The 17,648-nt window shown below is 42.1% G+C and overlaps 1 protein-coding gene and 1 long non-coding RNA gene across 2 annotated transcripts in view; one reads left to right on the top strand and one right to left on the bottom strand.

Annotated features, from left to right (window-relative positions):
• LOC132521858 (uncharacterized) overlaps positions 1-17,648 on the bottom strand; it is a 119,853-nt gene that overhangs the window by 50,495 nt on the left and 51,710 nt on the right. The gene's annotated exons all lie outside the window — the stretch shown is intronic.
• The window catches only part of ACMSD (aminocarboxymuconate semialdehyde decarboxylase), a 61,947-nt gene continuing 50,812 nt past the window's right edge, over positions 6,514-17,648 (top strand). The window contains exons 1-2 of the mRNA XM_060151519.1: positions 6,514-6,570; positions 13,535-13,579. Of these exons, the coding sequence (XP_060007502.1) occupies positions 6,514-6,570; positions 13,535-13,579 (102 nt within the window). The remainder of the gene's footprint in view (positions 6,571-13,534; positions 13,580-17,648) is intronic.

Below are 17,648 nucleotides of genomic sequence, written 5' to 3'. Positions count from 1 at the left end.
GAAAGGTCATTCCAGACCTTAGAGGTCAAAGAAGCCATAAATAAAGACAAAAAGGGAAATGCATTCCCTTTGGGGAGGAATAAAGCGTTCCGTGTGGCCAGAGCACAGAGCACAGGGACAGAAGAGATAGAAAAGGACATATGGGGCCTTGTTTACCATGCATGCTTGTACTTAGCAGTGAGAAACCATGAAAAGCATTAAGCTGGAAGGAGATGTGATCATTTTGTATTTTAGAGCGGTCACAGTGGCCAAGAGTCCTGGGGATGGATTACAGTGGGCCAAGACTGGAGTCAGAGACCATTAGTGGGCGAGTAAACAATCCTGGAGAGACATGATGAGGGCCTAAAAGTGAGACTAGAGAGGAGGGAACTGGGTTGGGAGATGCAATCAGGTTAGAATAAAAAAAAACCTGATGCTTTATTGATTGTGAGGAAGGGAAGGAGAGAGGCAGAGAGGGAGAAGTTTGGTTTGGATAGAGTGTCATTCACTGATAGAGAAAACACAAGAAGAGCAGCAGGTACTGGAGGAAAGAAGAATTCCAATTTGGAATGGGAGCCTCCAGGAGAGGTCCTTTCTACCCGTGGAGCTGCCTACCTTCAAGTGGATCACAGGCCTGGACAAGAAGAAACACAATCATGGTGACCACTGCAGATGTCAGTTGTTGGGATGTCCCAACCACACAGTCCTGCATCACATAAACCCAGGGTTCTTATATAATCCACCATCAGACTTCCTGCCAGTCTGCGTATGGCGGACTAAGAAATAACTGGATTATGTGTCATCATCTAATTCATTGCTGATAGTTTTATATTATTCAAGTTAATATGTAGAACAGCTCTATGAAATTAGTTCTATTATCATCCCTATTTTACAGAGAGACTAAGTAACTTTCCCAATGCCATCCGACTAATAATCAGTAGAGTCAGGAGCTGAACCTTGGTATTTGAGCTGATTCCTAGCCATCAGATTGGGGCCAGGAGAAAGGAGCTACTCAGACTTGGTCTAAACCATATTTTATTTTTATACAACCACTGAATAATTTAAGGATCTTTTGCGTTTTTCCACAAAGGAACACCAGTATAAAGCTCATCTGATTTATAACTCATTTTCTTAAATGTGGAGATGAGATCTTATACAATTTTCCTTTTTGCTGTCACTTTCCTTAGTGTTATGGTAGGAACTGAAAGAGTATTATCTTTTGCTCATGAGGACCCTGTGACCTTCTGCACATTTAGCCAAAAAGTTTGCCTGTCTTTATAAGCAGAAGTAAAAGCATTGTTCTCTTCTTCTGTTACACGTACACTGAAGACACAGGACTCATTGGATATAGTTGCATGTGCAACATTTTAAATCTCCTACTTTCCTTTCAATGCTGCTTGGTGAAGGTAGTCTTTCTGCTTCTTCTGGATGAAAACCTAGACAGTCTCCATGACATTTCCACTCCCTTCTAGGTAATAAAACTTCCTAAAGTCACTTTAAATTGCAAACCCATCCATAGGTAAAAAAGTGAAAATGTCTAGTACAATACATTAATAATCTCTTCAATTCTCATTGAAAGGTACGATTTCGCTTCCTAAAGGTGGGCACATGGTCCTTTCTTCTCCTTCCCCAACTGGCATTTCTGCTTCTCCTTAAGACTGATCTCTTTGATTGGCAGAGTCGAAGCAAGGAGAGAGATTAAATGTTAGGGTTATAGGCAAATTGTTACCTGACCGACCATGTAGTAAAATGGCTTACAGCTCTGTGGGCAGGCTGGGGCTTAAAAGCATCTCTTTCTCTTGTGGAATGGTTTTGACATTCTCTGGTGGTTCCCTAGCACTGGGGCCCTCCTCTGGAGCTCCCTGCAGATAATTTTTATTTGACTGACCTATCAATAATTGAGAGACCTATGTTGAAAGATTTGTCAAATATGTATGTGTGTGTGTGCATTTTACATTTTGAGGCCATTAGTTATACCAATTTAGAATTACTATGGCTTTGTAATCAGTTGAACCTTTTATTATTATATAGTGGTCCTCTTTTGCTCTAATAATGCTCTTTGTTTTATAGTCTCTTTTATTTGAATTACCCTGTTTACGATAAACAGCTATCATAGCCTTCCTTTGGTTAGGATTTGCTTCTTTTAATTCCTCTTACCTTTTTACTTTCAAACTTTCTGTATACTTATAGTTTAAACACATTTCCTATAAACAACACATGGTTGGATGTTGTTATTTCTCCCATTTCATTTTGTGCTATTTGCCTATCTTTTCTATGTTTCTTTTTTCCTTTATTGCCTTCCTCTGAATTGATTTTTTTGGGGGGGTTTGGTATTTTTTTGCTGCATTGGGTCTTCGTTGCTGTGCGCGGGCTTTCTCTAGTTGTGGAGAGTGGGGGCTACTCTTCGTTGTGGTGCGTGGGCTTCTCATTGCAGTGGCTTCTCACGTTATGGAGCATGGGCTCTAGGCATGCAGGCTTCAGTAGTTGCAGTGTGTGGGCTCAGTAGTTGCAACGTGCAGGCTCTAGGGCACGTGGGCTTCAGAGTTGTGGTGCACAAGCTCAATAGTTGTGGCTCACGGGCTTAGTTGCTCCGCGGCATGTGGGATCTTCCCGGACCAGGGATCGAACCCATGCCCCATGCATTGGCACGCGGATTCTTAACCACTGCACCACCAAGGTAGTCCCTGAATTGATATTTTTTTTCTTTATTCCATCTTCCACTTAACTGGATTGGAAGTTACATACTCTATATGTAATCTTTTAGTAGTTACTTTGGAAATTTTTACCATGCCTAATGGTGGTAGGCTGAATAATGTCCCTACTCGAAGACGCCCAGAACCTGTGAAAATGCCACCTTACATGGGAAAAAGCACTTTGAAAATGTGATTATATTAAAGCTCCTGGGATGGGGAAATTATCCTGGGTCATCTGGGTGGTCCCATTGTGAATACATGAGTCCTTAGAAGAGGGAGATGGGAGGGTTAGGGTCAAAAAAAGGTGATGTGATGGCAGAAGCAGAGAAAAGGACTATGAGATGCTAACTGTTGGCTTTGAAGATGGAGGATGGGGTCATGAGCCAAGGCTGCACACAGTATCTAGAAGCTAGAAAAGGCAAGGAAACCAATTCTGTTCTAGAGCCTTCCTTAGGAACACAGCCCTGCTGACCCATTTTAGACTTCTGACTTCCAGAACTATAAATGAATAAATTTGTGTTGGCTTAAACCACTAAGATTTGTGACAGCAGCAATTGGAAACCAGTGCAGATTTTGGCCTCTGAAAGTGGGGTGCTACTGTAAGAAACACATAAAAATATGAAAGTGGCTTTGGAATTGGGCAGTGGGCAGAGGTTAGAAGAACTTTGAGGTGCATGATAGAAAATTCCTAGATTTCCTTGAACAGGCAGTCAGTAGAAATACAGATGTTAAAGATTCTGCCAGTGAAAGCTCAGAGGGAATTAAGGAGCATGGTAGAGAAAGCTTATATTGTCTTAGAGAATACCTAAATCACCATAAATAGATCATTCGTAGAAATATGGATGTTAAAGGCACTAATGGTGAGGACTCAGAAGGAAATGAGGGAAAGTCTAGAAAGTGGAGGAAAGGGGATCCTTGTTATACAGTGATGGAAAACGTAGCTCAATTGTGTGTCCTGCAGTTGTGTGGAAATCAGAGCTTATAAGTGATGAAATTGGATATTTAGCTGAGGAGATTTCTAAGCAAAATGTTAAAGGTTCATCCTGGCTCTTTCTTGTTGTTGATAGTCAAATGCAAGAGGAAAAAGATTGAAAAACTGGTAAGAGAAAAGGAACCAGAAAAGGAACTTGATGATTTAGGAAACTCTCAGCTTATCAAGATTGCAAAAGATGTTAGAATTAGGAGATTCACTGTTAAGAGGGCATGCTTTGGAGAGAAAAACCAAGAATATAGCTGGACAGGGCTTCCCTGGCGGCACAGTGGTTAAGAATCCACCTGCCAATGCCGGGGACACGGGTTTGGGCCCTGGTCTGGGAAGATCCCACATGCCACGGAGCAACTAAGCCCGTGCGCCACAACTACTGAGCCTGTGCTTTAGAGCCTGCAAGCCACAACTACTGAAGCCCGCGTGCCACAACTACTGAAGCCTGTGGTGCCTAGAGCCTGTGCTCTGAAACAAGAGAAGCCACAGCAATGAGAAGCCCTTTGTGTACCTCAACAAAGAGTAGCCCCCACTCGCTGCAACTAAAGAAAGCCCGCGCACAGCAACAAAGACCCAACTCAGACAAAAATAAATAAATAAATAAATTCATTTAAAAAAAAAGAATATAGCTGGACAACCTTTTGCTAGTGCCTTAACTCTGGAAAATAGGCATCATCACTATTATTATTAAAAATATTTAAATGTACTTATAAGATTACCAGTTTCTTTACTCCCCACTCATTTTACATTTCAGACAATTTTTTCCTGGGGTCATTTTTCCTCCTTTCTGGAGTATATCATTAGAAATTCCTTAAGTGAGTTCTGTTGGTAGGAAACTCAGTTTTTGTCTGAAAATTTCTTTACTTCTTCTTCATTGTTAAAATAAAATTTTACAAGGTATACAGTTCCAGGCTGACTATTAGCTTTTTGAACATATTATTCTATTGTCCTATGGCTACCATCATTGCTGTGAGAAGTTGGCTGTCAGTCTAATTGCTGAGTTTTGAAGGCATTCTCTTTTTCTCTCTAGCAGTTTATAATATCTTTATTATTGGTGTTCTGTAGTTTCACTGGAAAGTTTCTAGAAAGGGAGTTCTTTTTCTTAATCCTTGTAGATATAGGTTTTGATTCCTAGCTATTATCTCTTGGAATATCTCTCCTCCAACTTCTCTCTCCTCTTTAACTCCAATTAGACTCCTTTTAGACTTTCTTAATCTACCCTTTGTACTTTGTGACATCCTTATATACTCTTATATATGCTCAATCCCCTCGCATCTCCATGCAACTGTCTCTTCCAATTCATTAATGAAGGAGTCTCAACTTCATACAAGCCTATGGTATGATCTCCCACTTCCCTCTAGGATATTAATTTTCAAAGCTCCAGGGTTCTGAATCCACATTACCTGGGTTCAAATTCTGGCTTATTTACTTACACACTCACTATTGTGTGACTATGGACAAGTTACCTAACTTCTCTGTGCTTCAGTTTCCTCTCCTATCAAATGGATATTGGTAATAGTTCCTCTTATAGGAATAAATGAGTTGATTTGAGTACAATGCTTGGAACAGTGCCTAGCCCATAGAAAGTGCTTTAAAATTGCTTACACTTACTCTGAGTACTGGCATGTGCCTCCATGTTATTTTAAGGCTAATTCATTTGCTTAAGCTCATTGAACTTTTTACAAAAATGATCTTGAGGATTTCCTGCATTTTCTTTCAAGCTGAGCAAGCATTTAAACATATGTTTGTTATAATTTATCCAGAATCTAGTTGAAAAGAATGTTTGTTAAAATTTATCCAGATTCTAGTTGAATAGCCTAGTAGGAAGGCTGTTTTTTTTTTAACTACCTAGTCCCTTCATTGTGGAGACTGAGCTGATGGAAGCATTCCAAAGCAGGTTCAAGGTTTTGCCAGGGTCCTTAGGTCCCCTGAACATTTTAAGCTTTCCAGGAATAGGAAAGGGCAAACACAGAACAATAAAGGGCTACTTTGCTCCAGGCTCTCTCTGGAAGCATGACCATAAGCATCCCTTTATGCTCCAGTGGAAGCCCTCCCCAAACTGCTCTGACAACCCTCTACTTCTCCCTACACTTACACTCTGTACAAATACCTATAACAATGTACGTATCATTTTATCTCTCACTCAACCTTATATTCTCAGCACATAGTAGTTCTCAATAAGTTTGTCAAATGCATGAATGAACAAATGAAAGAAAAGGCAATGGAGGAAATAACATATACCAAGTATGGGTCCTTTCTATGACTTAAAAGTCAAGACGAAACTTCCTCCACACGTTTCAACATGCTAGATTTTCATGAACAAGCCAATTGCTAAGTACTGTTTAAAGACCTAGAGGTAACTACCATACAAAAAGCAAAAAGCATTACAATTGGTTTCTTCTGGGGAATGAAACCAAGAATAAGAACAGATGAGTCAGGGATCTATTATTTTCTTTAAAAGTCTTCTGATATTTGATTTTTAACTATGTATATCTTGATAAAAATTAAAATATTCAAAAACAAAGATTAGTCCATTTTTGACCTGCTGTAACTCAAAAGCAGTCTGCAGTACATTTGCCCTCACGGGGTTTAGTACAGTTTTGTTCTTTTTTTTAAATTTTGTGCCCGGAGTCCTGATTACCAAAGAGTTGTTGACCCAAAGCCAAGTGGACAGATAAACAGAACTGTGGACTTTAAGAAGGCAGCTCCAATGGATCTACACCTGCTGAGCAGGCATACTGAGTGGTGCCTGAAGGCAGCTGTAAGGACGAAGTAAATCAATTAACTGCATGGTTTTCATGAAGACCTCTTCATATCAAAACTTCTTTCTTTACATGCGTCTCCTCTGATCCCGTGGAGATGAAAATTGACATCCACAGTCATATTCTACCAAAAGAATGGCCAGATCTAAAGAAGGTAATGGTGATTAATTTGCTGAATTATTTCTAGAACTTCTCCAGTATTTCTCAATGCCTCTACTATAGAATGATGTCTTCTTTTGGGAGTTAGATGTTAAGTTTCTCTGCTTTAGGAGTGATTTTAAGTTATTTGGTAGTTATTAAGTTATTCTGATTTCCTAGTTTTTTTTAATGACTTCATATTTATTTTGAAAGAACATTGATAAAAAGAAGTAAGTGTTCTCTCAAAATCCCTTTTCCCCTCAAATGAAGCACTCTTTAAAACTTCTGGACAATGTAAGTCAAGCAGGTTTACTTCCATTTAAGTCACATATTCAGCTGCTGGGGAGATAGGTGACAATTATGGTTTCAAGTAAGAGACTATTAAACAACAGAATGTGATAGGTTCTCATTATTTCTAAAACATATCTCCTTTCTAAAATGTTTAAAATAAGTTTTAGAAGCACCAAATGATAGCTCTGTGGAATTTTTTTTAGTCTATTTTAAGACACTGTCTGAAACCATGCCTTTTTGATGTTCTTTAAGCTGTAAATCCTTGTTATGCAGTACAGAGTAGGAACATCAAAAAAAAAAAACCTAGAGGAAATGACATGAAACGTTTGCACAATGAATGTCTCTCAAGACTCTTCTCTGTGTTTCTCAAAAGATGGACATTTCTTTTTTGTCATTAAGAACTTTCAAATGAACACTAAAACAGGAAGGTGGGGAAAATGAAAGAAATTTAAAGTTGGTTTGAGTTTTGTTCAGGCTAAGTATCAGATCTTACCCAATCTTCAGCCTTCTCTAGTACTTATACACGACTCATAGTGTTTCATCTTTTTTATCCCAAGTGAGGAAAAATGAATGAACCCAAACTCAATTAAAATGTGGTTCACTGTTTCATTTGTGCAGGTAGATGAAACGATTTTCTTCTCATAGTTGTCTCCTGGAAAAGTGGTCATCTTAAGTGTTTCTTTGTCCACTGGTATTTTAGGTAAGATGGACAGTGGACATTGTAGATCAGAAAATACAAGTGATGCTAAATATCTTTGAAAGGTTTTCCTATTATAGTTCATGGTAAGAACTAACCCTATCAAACTAACCCCTCCAAAAGGAGCCTAAGTGCCTACATGGGAACTTGCTGCTCTGAATGCTGTCATCCTCATCATATTTTATTAAAGTGTAGACACCACTTCACAATGTTAGTGATGAATACCCAAAACATTCCACCTAGTATCCTGTGCCATAACCCTACCTCCCAAGCCTGCCTCCACTTTGAGCTGAGAACTGGTCACCAAGAGCTGACAATTTCTAGCCGTCCCACTTAAGGCAGGGCCCTGAAGGCATTGTTAAAACTGCTCCAAAAAACAAAAAACAAAACTTCTCCAGAAGCTCAGGGATGCAGAGCATGGGGAGGCTATAGCCACAGTTGTGTGCCCTGGAGATTCCCCATGCACAAGTTCTGCTGGCTCTTTATGTTATGCCTTCTTATCTTCTAGTTTTGCCTTCCTATCTTCTAGTTATGCCTTCCTATCTTCTCGTTATGCCTTCCTATCTTCTAATTATTCCTGAAAAGAGGGGAGGGGCATTTTGTACCCATAAACCAGGCTTTTATCAAGCAATCTCACACTCTGCAAGCAGATAACTGATATACTTTAAAAAAAAATTTTATTGAAGTATAGTTGATTTACAATGCTGTGTTAATTTCTTCTGTACAGCAAAGTGACTCAGTTATATGTATATAACTGAGTATATATATATTATATATATATAATATATATATATATTCTTTTTCATATTCTTTTCCATTATGGTTTGTCACAGGATATTGAATATAGTTCCCTGTGCTATACAGTAGGACCTTGTTGTTTATTCACCCTATATATAATAGTTTGCCTCTGCTAATCCCATACTCCCAATCCTTCCCTTCCCTACCTCCCCTCCCCCTTGGCAACCACAAGCCTGTTCTCTATGTCTGTGAGTCTGTTTTTGTTTCAATAACTGATATACTTGATGATTATGATGCTGCTGATGGTAGTAATAATAATCATAATACTCTTACACTTCCAGAGAGCAATATATACATGTAATTTGATTCATATAAAATCTTGTGAGTTTCAGATAGGATTTCTATCATTAGCCCTGCTGGACAAATGAGGCCCCTGAGACTCAGAAATGAGCCTAGAATCCCAGAGCTTCGTGGGGCTATGGTGGCCTCTCCATAGCTCTACACCCACACCTACCTTCCGAGAGCTGCCCAGGAGCACATCATGGGGGGGCTGTCCCTGCTTCCCTCTGCTAGACACCAGCCCGCTCCCCAACTCTCCACACTCATGTAAACCCACTGAGGGCTTCCTCACAGCAGGTCAAGCAATGTGATCTGCTATGTGCTGGAAGTTTCCGTTAGACTGCAGGCAAGTCAGTGATGAAACAATTCGCAGAAAACAGTTTGTGTTTTCAAACTGGGAGGAGGGAGATAAATGAAAATACATCTAAATGGTGCTGGGTTCCTTCTCTCTCTCTTTCCTTATTTCCAGTCTATATCATCAGAGTATTAAAGTGACATTAGTGGATAGCAGATAGTCCTTGGTGTTCATAGAGTTCAATACTTCTAGCAGAATTTCCTTTGTCTTCAAATCGTTTCTTAGTAGGTAAAATATTATTTCAAAACATCAATTTCCGATCTTTTCTCACCATTTTTTCAAACTTCCCAATAAAAAAAAATGAAAAGACTAAGCCAGTCCTAGTTTTATATTGGAAGATGAAGCCCCTTTGGAAGAACTGATATCTCTTTTCAAACCTGCCTTTTCTTGTTAAATATTAATAGACACACTTCAAAATCCTTGACCTCCTTATGCAGTGAAGAAATAGAAAAGCAGAATCAACACTCCTGGGTTGGTGATTAACTAATGATTACAAAGGACTGGGATTTGAGAAATTTTTTCATTTTTCACTTGCTAATAATGATTGTAGTCAGAGTTAAGATCCTTAGGGGGGGAAATCTACCTGAGGTAGAAAGAGAGTAGATTCAGGGTGCACTTGATTACATTGTTCCTGATGAATCAGGACCCACACTCTGGCCCAAGAAACCAGGGTGAAAGTTGTTTCAGATTGATCCACAATGGGATTATTCCTAACAACAAGGATGCTAATAGGGTTTCAGCTTTTTCCTTCAGCAAGACTTCATTGCCCACCTACTAGGTATCTGAGAGTAGGGTTTGCAAAGATTCTTCTAATTGTAAATGGGGTCCCAAAATTCCAGCCTTTAGGAAAAAAATTATATGTTTACATCTTCTTTCATTAGTGATGATTTAATTGCACTTGATCGCTGTAAGGTTTTAGGAGACAAAATCCCAGACATAACTTGACTTTTAAACAACTCCTCTGAGGAAACAGATATCTGGTTTCATTACCCAGGAGGTTCATTATTCACCTCATGAGTGTGAGGTCCCCAAGACATTAAAAATGTCATTCAGCTCATCAACCTCTGATTCACATATACCCATTTCAGAAACACAACTCTTGTAGATAGAACTGAATTCCCTTGAATTTTTAACGGTTTTTTTTTTCTTTTTTTTTTTTGCGGTACGCAGGCCTCTCACTGTTGTGGCCTCTCCCGCTGCGGAGCACAGGCTCCGGACACGCAGGCTCAGCGGCCATGGCTCACGGGCCCAGCCGCTCCGGACCGGGGCATGAACCCGCGCCCCCTGCATCGGCAGGCGGACTCAACCACTGTGCCACCAGGGAAGCCCTCCCTTGAATTTTTAATATGTATTTTTATTTGTCATGCCCATAACTGTCTATGGGACACTGGTCACTGTCAAACATTTTCAGATGGTAAATGCCTCCTGGCATACGCTCTGGCAAAAACTACTCCAAGGGTAAAAAATTTCAGACCCCAGGCTTGGTTCAACCTAGGATGAGAGCCTGGGGATTGTGTGGAGGCCAGATGTGGAGCAGAATAAAGTTGCCCCAAATAGGTTAGGTCTTTGTAAAGGTTCAGGGCAAGTACAAGGTGTTCCAAAGCGTTCCAAATGCTTCCCAAGACAGGGAAGGGAGAAACACAGAGTGACAAAGGGCTTCTTCCTTCACAGCACTCCTTAGCGTCTGCTCCCAGCGTCCACCTTATTTCACGACCTCAGGATGGAAGAGGCTGTCACCGCCATGCCACCCCCACTGCCATTACTGCCTGCCACCACTACCATCACCATCATTGGTACCACCACTGTCACCAAACGCACTACCGCAACTATCACCACTACCATGTCATAGCTTCCACCACTGCCATTACTATCGCCACCATCCCTACCATCGTCATCACCATCATCATCACCACTACTGCCACCACCGCCTCTGCTCCCACCACTGTCACCACCATTATCATGGTTAGCATTGATGAAGCCCTTTCTGTAAGCCAGGTCTGGTGTCCATAGCTTTGTCCGAATTGTTTCAGTCAATTCCCATAAAACCTTATGTCACCGCGACTGCGGTGAGCCTCATTTCACACATAAGAAAACAGCGGCTTCAAGATGTTAAGTTACTCCAAGAAAGTATCTTGTAGGCGGACTGTTGTGTGTGACCAGATCCTTCCGTTCTGCCCCTCCCTGCCTCTCTGCCCTTCCCCAGGGCAATACTTCTCTCACCAGCTAACTTACGGGTTAACATTCCATAGGGAATTAAGAAAAAGAAAGAAAGAAAGTGCGGAAGGAAGGAACAGAGGAAGGAAGGAAAGAAGGAAATAAAATCTTTCCTTTTACAGTAAATTAAGATTTCAATGGTAAATTTCTGGTTCAAGAGAGCATTTCGGTTTACTCTAAAGTGTAACTGATTGAGGCCATTCCACCCCTTCCCCCGACATGCACTCTGGGCAGCTTTATCCAGGAGAAGAGAGGGGAAAAGCACAAGGGTACTGAATGCATGAAGGGGTGGGAGGGCACCAACGAAGGAGAAATTGGGTGCCGGGAGGAGGAGCTGGGGTCCCTGATGGACAGGTTCCCTTGCGTGACCAGCCTAGTAAGCCAGGTCCTCCAGTGTCACCTGGGAGGAGGCAGGTGGACTTCCATAGCTAATGTGACAATTTGGAGCTGGAATTCAAGAACAGACCTTCTGCCCAGGTAGAACAAGGCTGGTAAAGAACTGACCAAATCTTAAGTCTACTGGGGCAGCATGCAGGGACAGACATAGAGACACACAAACATCCCTGTGCTGCAGGCCCAGACCTCCCCTCTGAGTCTGCAGGTGAGAGGGAAGCCAGGAAGAGGGATCTGCCAGAACCTGACCCCCTCAAGACAACGTCCCTGTACTGTGACATGAGAGCCAAGCCACGGTCACCTGGTCTCATCGAACCACAACAAGCGAGGAGTTGCACAATATTTAGCTTCACTACCTCTACCCACTGTTGCTGACAAGAGCTGTCCATGAGCCCTTTACACCATGGTCTCTGGCCTCCACACCCTCCCCCTAACTTCACACTTCGAGAGCCATTGCTCTGGAGCGTGGAAATGCTGAACACTGGAAGCACCTCTCCAATCTGACCCCAGATTACCTTTCCAGCCTCCCTCCCATGACACTGCCTGGCCCATGTTGTGTGTCAGTACCCTCCCCCACTCCTCCCGGGGAACCTATATGTCACTCTATCACAGCATGCCTCACACATGGTAAGGCTCTTCAATTACCCACCCACCCTGGCCTCGCCCTCTCAAGACTGTGCTCCACACAGGCTGCAACTGTCCTTCACTTCTATTTTCTCTGCCCTAGAAAGGCTGGTCATGGTGGGACTCCATGAGGGTTTGACAAATGAATGAATGAATGAAAAGAATGAGATTCTAAAACCTATAGTTACATGAGTCATATATGCCTATATTCACGGGCAGAACCTTTCAAATATTTTTATTCATGACCCCCAAGAAGAAATATATTTCATACTGTGACTAGGTACAAACATTTATATCTATAATGGAAACAACAGTTTCATGAAACTAATACTACACAGAAACCATTCTAATAGATTTGTTCTATGCTATGCTAACCTATGCTATCCTATCCTATCCTATTTCATTCCCTTCCATTCCATTGCTTTACTATCTTAACTTGAGTTTTCCAAGAAGCAGACCCTGAGATACGGATTCAAATGCGAACAGTTTACTCTGGAGGTGATGCCAGGAAACACCAGTAGAGTGGGGAAATGAGACAGGGAAAGCAAGGCAGCCAGTGAAAGTGTAGCATGTGTGCCTCACCTCAGAGACATCCTGCCCGAGGAGGTGAGGTAACCAGTGTGTGCAGTTTATATACAAATGCCCTCAGTCGTTGACTGAGGGATTTGGGGGGTGGAAATTAGCACCACTAATTTCCTGGTACTTCTGGCCTTCTAGAAGGGCCTAATCAAAGTTGGCGCCAACGGCAAAAGGGAAAATCTTGTCAAAGAAATGCGAGTGCTTTTAGTTGAAGGAGGGCTGGTGTGCACAGACACACTACGGGGAAGGAATATGGGTAGGACACCAGCCTTATCTGTTACACGTACTATTTCATGTTTTTAGAACATCTGGGTCATTAACCACTAAACTGATTTCATGATCTACTCACAGATTGCAAACCACAGTTTGAAGAACAGGGTTAATGTTCTAAGATGGTATTTCCTAAAGAGTGGTCCCTGCGGTCTGTACTCCTAGTGGCCTGGAAAGGATTTTAGGTGGTACACAAATATTTTTTAATGTGCATCCTTATTTAAAAATTACAACCTGCATTAGGAGAAAAGGTAAAACTAGCACTTCTATGAGAGAGAATTTTCTTCCTGAATAAATACATTTCAGGAAAAACATTGATTTGAATATAAATGTTGAATAAGTGATCATGAGCGTTGGGAAAAATGGGAAAGTGTTGCTTGAAAGGATAGAGCTTGGGATGCTCTGTCCCAGGGATGCGCCTTTATTGCAGTCCTCTCTGCTTTGACCTTTCAGTCTAACTGTGCTTCCTCTCCCCCACAGAGATTCGGATACGGAGGCTGGGTGCAGCTCCAACACCACGGCAAGGTGAGTTTCTCCCAAAGCACGAGCATGCCTCAGACCCACAGACCTCCTGAGTCTGAAACCTTCCAGCAGGCGGGCCTCTAGGAACCCCCAACTCTTCTGCCCTCCAATCGACTTTATAGTAGGCAAGGGGACAGCACTGAGGTTTCTCTAAATTATTTGCAAAAATGGGGATAACGTCAAAGAACAGCATTCAGGAAGATAAAATTGGAATTGCACAAGCCATTAAGAAATGTCTCTCCCTCTCTCTCTTTTTTTTTTTTTTTTTGCTCTAGAACCAATTTTAGCATTGCTCTGTGTCAAGGAAGCAACCTGGCCCTCTCCACAGTTATGACATTATATTACAGCTGACCAAATAAATGGAACAGTTTAGGTTTGCGCACAGGCTGAGACATTAAACACTGGAGGCAAAAGGGAGAAGAAGCCACTGTTAGAAAGGGTTGAGTTTGGTCAGAGGAAAGAGCGAGAGGAAGAAGGCTTGGGGCAAAGCATTCAGCCTGAGAGAGCTGCAATTCTAGAGCTGCACACAGGTCAGGTCTGACTTCATTTTCAGAGGCATCACAAGCCCTCGTGGAGTGCATGGGGAGCCCCCCTGAGCTCCCAGTGGAGCACAGACATGACTAAGGCCCCTTGGAGGACTGGTGGTGTGGGAAGCCCACGTGCAGGGGTAACTCAATGCACTGTGATGAGGTAAGGACAGCTTTTGCACCAGGTACTGGAGGATGTAGACTTGGGCACCAAGGACTGGAGAAGGCCTCCTGGAAGAAGTGATGCTCATCCTGGGTCTGGAAGCAGAGGTGAAGGCTTGCCCAAGGAATAAAGGAAACTAGAAAGCAAAGACAGGGAGCAAAGGCCTGGAGATATCAAACATACGTAAGCCTAGAACTCAAGCATTTGGCTGGGGCTGGTACCAGCATTTCTCAAAGTGTGGTCTGTGGACCAGCAAGTTCAATTTCACCTGGGAACCTGGGAGAAAGGCAAATTCTTGGGCCTCACCTCAGACCTACCAAATCAGGAACACTGAGGATAGGGCCAGCAATCTGAGTTTTGTTTTTTTTTTTAAAAGGAATTTTGCCTTTTTTAAAAAAAATTTTTATTTATTTATTTTGGGCTGTGTTGGGTCTTCGTTTCTGTGCCAGGGCTTTCTCTAGTTGCGGCAAGCAGGGGCCGCTCTTCATCACGGTGCGCAGGGCTCTCACTATCGTGGCCTCTCTTGTTGCGGAGCACAGGCTCCAGACGCGCAGGCTCAGTAGTTGTGGCCCATGGGGCTAGTTGCTTCGTGGCATGTGGGATCTTCTCAGACCAGGGCTCGAACCCGTGTCCCCTGCATTGGCAGGCAGATTCTCAACCACTGCGCCACCAGGGAAGCCCAGCAATCTGAGTTTTGACAAGCCTCCAGCTGGTTCTGATGCTCACTCAAGTTTGAAAACCACTGGCTCTATTCACTCACTCACTCACTGATTTTTATCGACACCTATTTGATGCCAGGCCCACCAGTCTAGACACGCGGAATATGCTGGTGAACAAGACAGACATACCCCCTGCCCTTGCGGTGCTCAAATTCTAGGGGGAGACAAACAAATGTGATCACTTCAGAGAATGAAATAAAAAACAGTGCTGGAACAGGGAATGACTGGGGAGATGCATCTGGGCTGGCTGGTCGGGGAGCTAGCAAAGACTTAGAGGATGAGAAGGAAAAGCCTGGAAGAGCATCCCTGGATGAGGGAATAGCAGTTGCAAAGCCCGCCATATGAGGAAGAGCTGTGTTCAAGGAACAGGAAGGAGGGCAGTTTGGCTGAGATGTGGTGAAAGGGGGAGATGGAAGGAAACCAGGTAGGCAGGGGCCATATCATGGAGGGACTTGTAGCACGTGCTAAGGAGGCCGGGTTTTATTCTCAATGTAATGCAAATTCTTCGGAGGGTCTTAGCGGCTGAAAAAGGTCACCTTGTCTGATCTGTGGAGGATGGATAGAGGCAGGTAAGAGTTTGGGGCACAAAGTGGTGGGAAGAAGCTGGAGAGGTAGGCAGAAGCCTCATCAGACGGGGCCTTGGAGGATGGGTTTAGGCCTTTGTACTTGATCCTGAAGGCAGTGGGAAATCATTAGAGTTTTTTAAACATCAGAATCTCTGGAGCAGCCCATTTTCACTTTCATCAAAGGCCACCCACTAAGTGCCAATTTAGACACTGGGCTGCACTTCTCCCATGAAAAGTGTCAGTTCCTAGCCTGGGAGCTGATGATCTAAGCTGGCCTCAAGTCTCCCCAAAAGAGAAGACAAGCTGAGTGGAGATGATGACAAGGCCACTAGGAAGCCCCAAGTGCAGGGATGGGCAGCCTGTAATTTTTTTTTTTTTACTCCCTGTCCCAGGCTGCAGTTTGTAACCTTGACACTGGATTTGAATGGCCTTCATTTCATCTTGCTTCTGTGTCAAAGAGACTGCAAAAACTTAACAGCAAATCTAAAAAAAAAACAAAACAAAAAACCGAGAACAAACAAAAAAAATCCAATGAAAATAATTTCCAGTCAAATCTATTACCTGATATTTCCAGCAAAACTGGATAAAACAGTAGTCTTATAAAACAAAACAGTGACACTTTCCTTTCCTCTGTTTCAGAAACAAAACAAAACAAAACAGAACCAAATTGGTATTTACCTAATTACAGTGGTCAGGGATCACAGTCACTGGAAAACAACATGCAAATATATACAAATATGCAAATTCAGCTAAGAGCAATGAGAAAATCCAGCACTTTGGGGTAGAAATTTCTTTTCATTCTCCTGTATCCCTTTGGTGAACAAATCTTTTCTGTCCCCCATGAATGATTTACCTCAGAGATTCCTGTTTTCTGAAAGGTCTTTGCAATACACTTCTCTGGTCTGCCCTATTTGTTTCTCGTCTTAATCTTTGGTTTTTCAATGCTTTTGGAATGAACCAAGGGGTATTTGTTTGCCATGGTAAAGGCTTGTTCAGAACTGAAAAACAACATTTGTCCTTGGGTTGAATATTTATAATTTGGTTGAAGATTCATAAAAGTATGTATAGCCTCCTCTCAGGAGCCACATGGGGTGGCGGCAGAATTGAGTGCTGATGGCAGGAACACCCAACAGCATTTAAAGGAGGCCAGACACAGGACCTAGTTCAAATCCATGGGTCAGCACCATCTAGAAACATCGACTGAGTGTTCTTCAGGCCCTTGAAATACAAAGACACACACACGCCACTTCCATCACACTTAGCATTTTCAGACACACTATTATGTGTGATTTTCAATCATCATGTTCCTGCTCTAAAACATGATTTCCCTCTCACTACGGAGCCAGGAAGACACTCAAATGAATAAAGAACATGCAGATGGTGACAATTTTGTGCCAAGCAAAAGAGAAAATAAATAGTAAGGGAATTCAAGGGGGTGGGAAGGCCAAGGCGGGGGCAATTCTCATGAAGATCAAGAATCATAGGACTGTAGGACTAGGGAGCATCTAGTCCAGTGTTTGACAATACGGGCTGCAACCCAACAGTGAGTCATAATATCAATTCAGTGGGTTAGGACAGCTTTAAAAATAAAATAGATTACAAAAGAAAATAGCAGAATGCATTGTTCATGGTAAGAGTAAGTGTTGCTTCATCAAACTTTTGTCTCAGTTTCTATCTGTATAAATCTTCGGTTGGCCAAAAAGTTCGTTCGCCTTCTTCCGGAACAACGTGCCCGAACGAACATTTTGGCCAGCCCCAATAGATCTATACAGATGCAGTGGGTCACGATGGAAAATATATTTTTTAATGTGGGGTCGCAGCCAAAATCGATTGAAAGCCATTCCTCTAGTCCAATATCCTCATCTCCTGTTCTTATTTTTAAGCTTAACTTTCCATTACATATGTAGAATCTGAGTAAATTCTCCTTTCTATTTTTTATTTATTTTTCTCATTTTACATGCATTTATTATATGAATTAACTAACTACATGAACTGAGAAAGAGTCCCATTTGCAATGCAAATATAACATTCATACAAAAAAGGACAAAATCAAATGAAACCTTTCTTGATTTAAGGTACTTTAAAAAAATAAGGCTG

Source organism: Lagenorhynchus albirostris, chromosome 6, assembly GCF_949774975.1.
Source record: "Lagenorhynchus albirostris chromosome 6, mLagAlb1.1, whole genome shotgun sequence".
In the NCBI taxonomy this organism is placed as follows: Eukaryota; Metazoa; Chordata; class Mammalia; order Artiodactyla; family Delphinidae; genus Lagenorhynchus; species Lagenorhynchus albirostris.
This window is presented reverse-complemented; position numbering and strand designations above follow the sequence as displayed.